This window comes from Nicotiana sylvestris, chromosome 7 (genome assembly GCF_000393655.2).
Source record: "Nicotiana sylvestris chromosome 7, ASM39365v2, whole genome shotgun sequence".
In the NCBI taxonomy this organism is placed as follows: Eukaryota; Viridiplantae; Streptophyta; class Magnoliopsida; order Solanales; family Solanaceae; genus Nicotiana; species Nicotiana sylvestris.
Window position 1 is genome coordinate 65,954,101 of NC_091063.1, and position 9,397 is coordinate 65,963,497.

The 9,397-nt window shown below is 36.7% G+C and overlaps 1 protein-coding gene across 1 annotated transcript; it reads left to right on the forward strand.

Moving 5' to 3' along the window:
- Positions 1-2,419: 2,419 nt before the first annotated feature.
- On the forward strand, positions 2,420-3,364 carry LOC138873250 (spindle pole body component 110-like). Its single transcript, XM_070151696.1, has 2 exons — positions 2,420-3,185; positions 3,282-3,364. Exons 1-2 carry the CDS (start codon positions 2,420-2,422, stop codon positions 3,362-3,364), a joined length of 849 nt encoding a protein of 282 aa, XP_070007797.1.
- The last annotated feature ends 6,033 nt before the right edge of the window (positions 3,365-9,397 follow it).

Sequence of the window (9,397 nt, forward strand, 5' to 3'; positions counted from 1 at the left end):
CCAATTCAGAACTTAAACAAAACATTCCTTTTACATTTTTTATTTAAATTAACAACTATAAGTAAACAAACTCAGTTCCTAATTGATTCAAGCAAATGCTTAGCAGAAGTAAGTCGATTTGTTATTGTTCGGACAACTGAAACTAATTGACGACATATGTCGACTCGACTATACTAGTTATAACACATACAATCGTAACCAAAAATCAGACATTTAACAGTATCACACAAGGGGTTCAGATTGCAATGTTAATACAGAAAGGCCCTAGGAACTAAATGAACGAACCAATTCAAATTCATTTGATTGTACAGCTTACACATACACATTATCAGTGAACAGAAGAGGGACTTAATCAAACACGTAGGTTCAAACAAAGTGGACAAGACACAGTTGATAAAATTCAAAACACAAATTTTCACAAAACATGAACAGCCTTTTAAACAATCACATGGACTAAAACAAATAAAGAAAAGAAAGCAAAACTCACCTTAAACCCCGAAAAATCAAAAAACCCTAGCTTGGACTCGAACAGACCTTTCTTAAGGCTGAACGGACTTTAATCGAAGTGTTTCTCATATGAGAAACACTTCGATTAAGGACTATTAGACCTTAATCTCTTAGTTTAAACGAGATACGGACCAGTGACGATGAACCCTAAGGTTCCAAAAATTAGATCCGGGATTCATGCTTCCCTGGTCAGATTCGGACCAAACCAAGCATGGTTTGGTCACGAGGGGGTCTGGGGAGCGTCTGGTGTGAAGTTGAGGCCGACTGGTGTAAATCAGGTTCCGACTCGAATCTTCAAATGAAGATTCGAGAAGGTGGGAAGGGATTCGAAGTGTGTGATTGGTGGATTTGGGTTCAGGATGGTGAGGAGCATCTACGGTGTTAAGGGTGGGGTCACCGGCATCCATGCCGCCGGCTTTTCATGGTGAAAGTATACAGGGGCGGCTAGGGTTTGAAGGGGAAGGGTCTGGTGAAGACGAAGGCTGGGGTATTGGATAGGGGGCAGGGTATGGTTGTAGGTTTATATAGTTAGTGGATAGGTGGATCCTGACCGTTGGATGAGACATGATGAAGGGCCAGGATCCTTCGACTAACAGGGAACGGCGTCGTTTCAAGGGTAAAGGGTTGAGGTCGGTCCGGGTGAGACGGGTCGGGTCTGTTAGTGGGTTCGGGGTGAGAGATCTTTTTCGTTGATCTTTCAGAGATCAACGGCTTAGATCAGCCTGGATTAAAACGGCGTCGTTTGGACGTTCTTGAAGTAGGCTGGTCACGGACCGGGCAAGCATGGGTTTTGGGCTGAGTTTGTTTGGGCCAATTTGTTTAAAATTGGACTGGCCCAAGTCCGAATTTTTTTTTATTCTTTTATTATTATTTTATTTTCTTCTTTATTTTAAAAACAAAACCTAAGTAAATCAAATTAAAATTAAATAAACACTTAATACAATTATTTGCACACACATATTAAAATATTTAAAACAGGTAAAATCAAACAAAAACAAAATCACGGACAAAGATGCCTATTTATGATTTTCTATTTAACGAACGGATCCCGGTTCAAATTACGCATGACACATACATTTTTTGTATTTTTCTTTAAAAAAAATAAAATGGGCAAAAATTATAAATAATTAACAAAGTGCCATGTAAAATCCAAAAAAATTGTACAATAGGACCATTTGTTATTATTTTTATTTCTTTTTGGAGCGATTGTCGCGTAAAACAAAAATCACGTGCTCACACTTCTAAGGAAATCTGGGACACTTTGCAAGTGGCTCGTGAAGGAACACCTCAAGTGAAGAGGTCAAGAGGAACACTGTTGTATTCTCAATATGAGAATTTCACCATGAAGGAAGGCGAAACCATCCAAGAGATGTATACAAGGTTCACCACACTAACAAATGAACTTAAGTATCTTGGAAGGGTTATTCTTGAAGTGGACAAAGTTGAGAAAATTTTGACAAGGGTTCTGTCAGTCACTTAGGAAAGCAAAATCACTTCCATTCAGGAATCAACGAACATTTCCACTCTTAGGTTGGACGAGCTAATTGAAAATCTTACTGCCTATGAACTTAGAAGGCAAACCATGAATATGAATGCACCCAAGAAGGAAAGGAGTCTAGCACTCAGAATCACTGAAGGTGTCGATCTAGAAGAGGATGAAATGGCTATGATCACAAAGGATTTCAAGAAATACCTAATGAGAGGAAAGGGTTACTCAAAAGGTGCAAGCTACAACAAATCAAGGGTTCATGAAAAACAAACCAACGAGGGCTTCTACAAGTATGGGAAGACTGATCACCACATCAAAAACTGTTCTCAGTAGAAAATTGGATGGAGGAAGGAAAGAGCTAAACGAAGAAATAAGAAGAAGGAACATGTTCATCACAAGAAGAATAAAAGATCAACAAAGGCTATGGTTGTTTCCTGGAGAGAAAGCTCAGATGATGACTCAAAGGATGAAGATGGAGATGAACAAACACTTATGGCAATTGGAGAATCTGATGAGGAATCTGAGGTAAGTATAATTCATCTCAAAGACAAGATTAAGTTTTTGTCTAAAGAAAGTATATCTGAGTTACTTCTAGATTTCATTAATGAATCTGAGGTTATAAACAATGAAATGGAACAGCTGTCTAAGGAATGTATGATTTTGAAAGCTAAGTGCAAAAATATGGAACTTAGGGCTAGTGAAAGTGATAGTAAAAATGCTGAGTTAAAGAACCAGGTTCTTGAACTTGACACCACTGTCCTACAACTTAGCTCTGAAAATCTAAAACTGAAATTAGGAATACATAAAAATAAAGCTGATCACACACAATTCACTTTAGAAGAAAACTTAGGAAAAATGAAAGATGAGTTGTACAAAAGAGATGAGCAGATAAGATTCCTAAAGGAGGATCTAAGTAAGGTCAAGCACGAGCTAGATAGAACCTGTAAATGGAACAGGTCCTCTAATGCACTTTCATGGCTACATGAGCACCATAGTAGCAATAAGAGAGTACTTGGCTACGAAACCCCTGCACCTAAGTGGGATCCCAAAAGCAAGTACCTCACACTTCTTGATAATAAAATTTACATACAATGTGAAAAAACTGGTCACTATAAAAGTGAATGTACTGCAAAAGAAAAGTCTAGTCAAAAGAATAAAGAATTTGTTCAAGGGAAAAGTAGGCTGCCAGGTTGGGCTAAAAAGAATTTGATTCATCCTTTTGCCTATAAAAAGGGACCCAAACTAGTTTGGGTTCCTAAGACTAACCCCTGATTTTCTTTTGCAGGTCCAAGTGAAGGGAAGCAACTGTCACACCTACTTTTTTCTACCCCCAGAGGGGATATAAGGGAGTTTTTCCAATTAAAGTGACAAAACCGAAACAAGATTATTTATATTCATTCAGAGTCGCCACTTGGGATAATTTATGGTATCCCAAGTCACCGGTTTAAAATCCTGAATCGAGGAAGTTGACTCTATTTTACAGTCCACAAACACAGAAATCCGGGTAAGGAATTCTGTTAACCCGGGAGAAGGTATTAGGCATTCCCGAGTTCCGTGGTTTTAGCACGGTCGCTTAAACTATTAATAATTGGCCTATTATCTGATTTAATACGTGTTTTAAACCTATCGTGCATTTTTAACCTTTATTATCGCTTTTATTTATTTAAGGAATTATTTTACGGAACACATTGCAAACCACGCTACATGAAATGCACCCGTAATTTGCGACATGTTTATTTTATTATTATTCGAGATTGTGGTCGGGTCACATGAAATGCACACCCGAATTGGTATTTGTATATCATGACCACGCCACAGGAACCGTACCCGTGATCATGATAATTTTATTAATCGCGCCTAAAGCAACTAGCGCCTTTAATTATTTCCTAATCTTTACGATTGTTGTGATGCCAAATTTATGGACAAGATATTATTGGGGAGCAAATAGATTAGCTAAACATGATCTATTGTTTGGCCCAGATTCCTTATGGTTCAAGACTCATCTTATAGTCCATTCTTATTCCTTGCCAAGAAAGAAACAATTCTAATTTTTCCATCTACCCAATTAAAAATAATTATTCAAGAACCAAGACTACATATATCACAATCGAAATAAAAACTAATTAAAACAATTTAAATGAAAACTAAGACATGTTACTCGAACAACGTCGAATCACAAATCAACTAACACGCGCACCAAGCTATATTAATAAAATGAGATAAAAATGAAAATTGAGAAATAGACCTTTTATTGTTGAACAAAGCTAAAAATTGCAAATTAATCGGGCTAAACAAGGCAACAATCCTTGGACTGAGCACCAAAATTATAAACCGGAACCTCAAATCGACGCCAGAAAGCTCAAACTCGTCAGTAATTGGGTTATAAAAACACCAACTGTTGGAATCTTTTCAATTGTGAGACTGATCGATACACACACAAACAGAAACCAATGCACAAAGTCAGTCGTGACTTTGGATTCGACAGTGATTAAATCGGCCGTTAGTCTTGGGATTCCTTTTGAAATTGAAGATTGCTTACTTGAATCCTTGTTGAACATACAACAGTGGAAGGAAAATAACCCAGGAAAGGACAAACTTCTTAAATCAAATAACGTAGAAGTTAAAGGAAACAGAAAGAAACATAAGAACACTGAGTCTTAATTCTGCCTTCTTCATATTCCGTTTACAACCATCGTTGAACATACAAAATCTGCGTCTCAATTTGATGAGCAAACAATTGAAATTCGAAATTGAAAAAAAAAATTGCTGACTTCTACGTCAATCAACCGATCGATTATGGTGTGAAATTAGCCGGATTCATGAGGTGGGGTTTTGGGTTTTTGCAAATCAGATTTTTAAGGATGGAAAAATGGTTGGTCCTTTTTTGGGAATTGGGGTGTAGCTAGGTCTAGGAATTGAAAAACTTAGGGTAGGATTTCTAAAATTGGGTATTTTATATGGGGGTGGGAAGGGATGACGGCCATTGGATTAGAAGGAAATAGATGGCTAAGATTAAATCTTGCACTTAAATGGGTTAATGGGTTGGGAAGAATGGACTAAGTGTAATTGGGTTGGACCATGTCTTTTGGGTTTGAACTTAGGCTAAAAAAAGACCAAATAATACAATGTATCTATAAAAATGTAAAAATCACTCTAAATTAAAATAAACTAATATAAAACTAAATACTACGAGTGAAACTATTTTTTTTTTGTATTTTCAAATGTTATAATACTATAAATATAAATATACTAATTGACTTTAACCTAAAGATGAAAATATTTATTTTATTTTTTGTAATTTATTTTTATTTCTTTTGTGATAAAATAAAATAAAAGAGTCAAAACTATTTAAAATAATGATATTAAATCTAAACTAAATATTTTACACTAAAAATGTGTAAAATCTTGGGGAGGGTCAAAAATCACATGTCTACAGTTGCCCCTCTTTGACTGGAAATGCGAAGAGTTTTCAGACAAAGAACGACGAGACAGGTTTTTTGACCCGACCCTTATTTAGAGAAACCAAAAACTAGGAGCAAAGAATGTGACCGAGCCCTGCTATCCGAGCTGCCTACATATCATTGGCTATAAAGGAATCAGGCCACGTGTAGTTCAGAGGTAGGAACACTGATGAAGTATACTGAGGTGGAGAGCCGATTGAGGTACCGTCGAGGTTCCGGTCCGCGGTCCCATTATTACATTAGAATCAAAATCTAAAAGAACTAAACAAACATATCGGCTATAAATTATAAGATTCCTATCTATGAGTCTTCTGAAGCTTGATCTTGAGTCTTGGTTGGTTCTTCATGCGGACTATGATCTGAATCTTGATGCTTGTTAGTTGCAGGTGCTGGTTCTTTCCTTTTTCAACTTCTTCGGATCAAGACCGGACATGCAGTGCTCGTGACTTCAGCCATGTCTTGAGCAGTTCACATCTTTCATCTGCTTCTGCATTTGGATTCACTTCCTTTTTTTTCTTTTTTCTTTATTTCTCTTTTTTCCTTTTTTTTGGATTGAGACTTATTCTTTTGTTTATCTCGGACCATCGACTCGCATTCTTGCCGCGAGCTTTTTTTGTTGCTGACTTGAATTGCATTCTGAAGTGAATTCCCTTGTTTTCCAGGTGGGTGCCTGATTGCCAAAACTTGAACTGTCTTCCTTTGAAACTTGAACCTTTTTCCTCTGTTCCCCAGTTGGGCGCCTGATTGCTGAACTTGAACTGTCTTCCTTCGAAATTGCTTTCCCTTGAAATTTGAACTGTCTTCCCTTGAAACTTGAGCTGTTTTCCCTTGTTCTCCAGGTGGGCGCCTGATTGCTGAAACTTGAATTGTCTTCCCTTGAAACTTGAATTGTCTTCCCTTGTTCTCCAGGTGGGAACCTGCTACTACAACAAAACAGACAAAACAAAAGAAACTTTTCTGCCCCAGTTTGGTACCGGAAACATCTGTGAGTGTTAATCGAATCATGTTATCCAAAAGAGTTCTATGAATTTAAAAGCTAAATCCCATTATCCAAGAGGGTCTTGAAATCTAAAATTAAATCTCATCTTAAGAGTGAAAATTTTAAAGCTAAATTCTATTTCCTAAAGGTAAAACTTACGCTAAATCTCATTGTCTATGAGGGTCCCGAAAACTTAAAACTACATCCCATTATCCAGGAGGGTCCTGAAAAACTTTAAAATTAAATCTCATTATCCAGGAGGATCCTGATTTCAAGACAACTAAAGATTGATAACTTAAGAAAACTAAAATTGACCCCCCTTTTTTCAAATCCGGACTTTCGTTTTTTCAAATTATCATAGGAGAAAATTCGTCAGACTAGGTTTTCTATCTTAGGAGAAAGATTCATCAGACTAAGACGTTTATCCTAGGAGAAAATTCATCAGACTAGGTCTTTTTTTCTCTTCTCTCTTTTTTGATTTTTTTGTATCTTAGGAGAAAGATTCATTCGACTAAGACGTTTATCCTAGGAAAAAATTCATCAGACTAGGTTTTCTATCTTAGGAGAAAGATTCATCAGACTAAGATTTTGATCCTAGGAGAAAATTCATCAGACTAGGTTTTCTATCTTAGGAAAAAGATTAATTAGACTAAGATTTTGATCCTAGGAGAAAGTTCATCAGACTAGGTCTTCTAACTTAGGAGAACAAAATTCATCAGACTAAAATTTCTATCCTAGGAGAAAGTTCATTAGACTAAGTTTTCTATCTTAGGAGAAAATTTCATCAGACTAAGATTTTTATTGAGAGAAAATCCATCAGACTAGGGCTTTTTACCCTAGGAGGAAAAAATATGAGGACCAATGGCAAGATTTTATACACAATAGCAAGACAAATAAAGACAAAGATTTGAGAAACTTCCCTTTGTCAGCTCTTCTCTTTTTTTTTTTGAACCACTTTCCTTGCACTACTTTATTCCTGTTTCACACAAAGAAAAATTTGTCAGTTTTGAAAATGGTGGTCGGTATGTGGTCTTGAGTCTTGGGCGGCTTGACTTCTGCTCAATCAGCTTGAGTCGGTTTCAAGAGACTTTTGCTCTGCCCCAACTCTGATTGTTTCACACCCAGTACCATTTGTGTTTGCGGCTCAATAAGCCTTATCCTAACTGGATATCTTTGCTTAGGTGACCTTTTCTGATATCTTGAATGACTTTCTGCTTTTTGAGCCATTTATCTGTCAGAGAGAATCACAAGTTATCTTTGCTTGTGCCAAGTTGGCTGGCAAGAGTCTTTTGGGAGAGTTTGCATGAATCCTCAAGGCATGTTGACAGTAACAACTGACTGTGCTGGCCAAATTTACTTTGTGCAACAGAAAAGCTGGTAGCAGATTTTGAAATCTTTTCTTGCTTGTTTTGACAATGACTGACTCAGAGTGAAGGACACAATGATGCAAAGAAACAATATTAACAAGAAATGACCATGTCGGAAAGGACAGGGGAAGAGTTTTTTTTCTTTCTTTTTTTTAATAACTAGCCTTAATGATCATAACATGCATTTTGGACTCAACGGCCTGATCTATCAAACTAATCCAATCTTCCCTTTTACCATTCTTATGACCTTTGAAGTCGAGCTTGTTCGTGCCGATCCTTTGTATCGGCTTCATGACTCACTTTTGAGTAGTGGTGCCCCGAGGAGTTTTCACCAACAAGTTTCTCTCATTTATTCATCTCTGTTTGTCGTCGTCTTACAGTGCCCCTGAGGGTTTTCACTAGCAAGACTCTCTTATTTTTTCTTTTTCTTTTCTTTCCCCTTCTTTTTTGTGAGCAACTTTACAGTATTCTATATCGCGTAACAACCGTTGCTCATTGCATGCTTCTCTTGGCATTCTTGAAGGCATATCGAGATGTCTTTATTTGGAAGGTTTTGGATAGAGTTGGACAGAAAGGTCGGCATGAAGGCTCAACGTAGACTCAAAATAAAGGGGGGATGTAGACTTACAACTCTTAGAATCGACTTTTTCAAAAGTAAAATAAAATCCTTGCCCCAGTTTCGGATACTGGGGATTTTATTTTGGATTTTTTTGAATTATCATTTGGTTGGACCGAACCGTGAGGCTGCCTACGTATCCTTTTTTAAGGAATCAGGTCGAACGTAGTTCAAACATCTGACCTAACTATTTTTTCATCTTTCTTTATGTATTTTTTTTTTCTTTTCAAGTTTCACCAGCTTCTGTTTTCCTGGGACATGGGCCTTTGACAATTCTTTTCTTCTTCTTTTTTTTTCACGTGAATTTTCTTAGAATTGCCCCAGTTTGTACTCTTGGGACATGAACTTTTCTTGTTATTTCTTTTTTTCATTTTTTTTGTTTTGACTTTTGACTCTAAACTTGATTCCAAAAGAAGGTGGTCAAAGAAAATAATGCATGCTCAAAGGGGTGACAAATGGTATAAAGTGTTTGGGTAGCAGAAAAAGGGCCTCCCAACCTCGAGAACGCCAAACATAATATCTTTTCTCCATGACAATATTAATGAACATGTCTGTCTTCTTGGTGTGTCGTGGTCACAAGACACTTTCTATCCCTTAATGTCAAACTTTCCAACAAACTTCAATTGATTAAACATCCTCAAGCCCGATCTTCATAATGATTTGAAGGTGAATTTTACTCGACCTTAGTTACAAAGTAATTCAACTCTTTATTCATCCTCAAAAGTGTTTTTTTCTTTTTTTTTTCCAATTATCCAATTCCAGATTAAATTAGTTTCTAAGATCTGGCCAAAATTTCCACATACATGTCATGTCATTAGAACTAGCGAGAAAAGAATTAGAAATAGAATGACATGAAAGGACAAACTGTATTTTATTGAATAAGGATGGAAGGGTTTGACAACAAGACAAACAACCTAAAATCCGAGTCATCACCCTAAAATAACCCGGATAATGAAAACAGCAACAAAACAGACAGAC

Excerpts from the sequence above, each read along its gene's own strand:
- LOC138873250 (XM_070151696.1), top strand. The coding sequence starts at position 2,420 with ATGGTTGTTTCCTGGAGAGAAAGCTCAGATGATGACTCAAAGGATGAA. Across the intron at positions 3,186-3,281 it reads AGGGAAAAGTAGGCTGCCAG|GTCCAAGTGAAGGGAAGCAA; the intron begins GTTGGGCTAAAA and ends TTTCTTTTGCAG.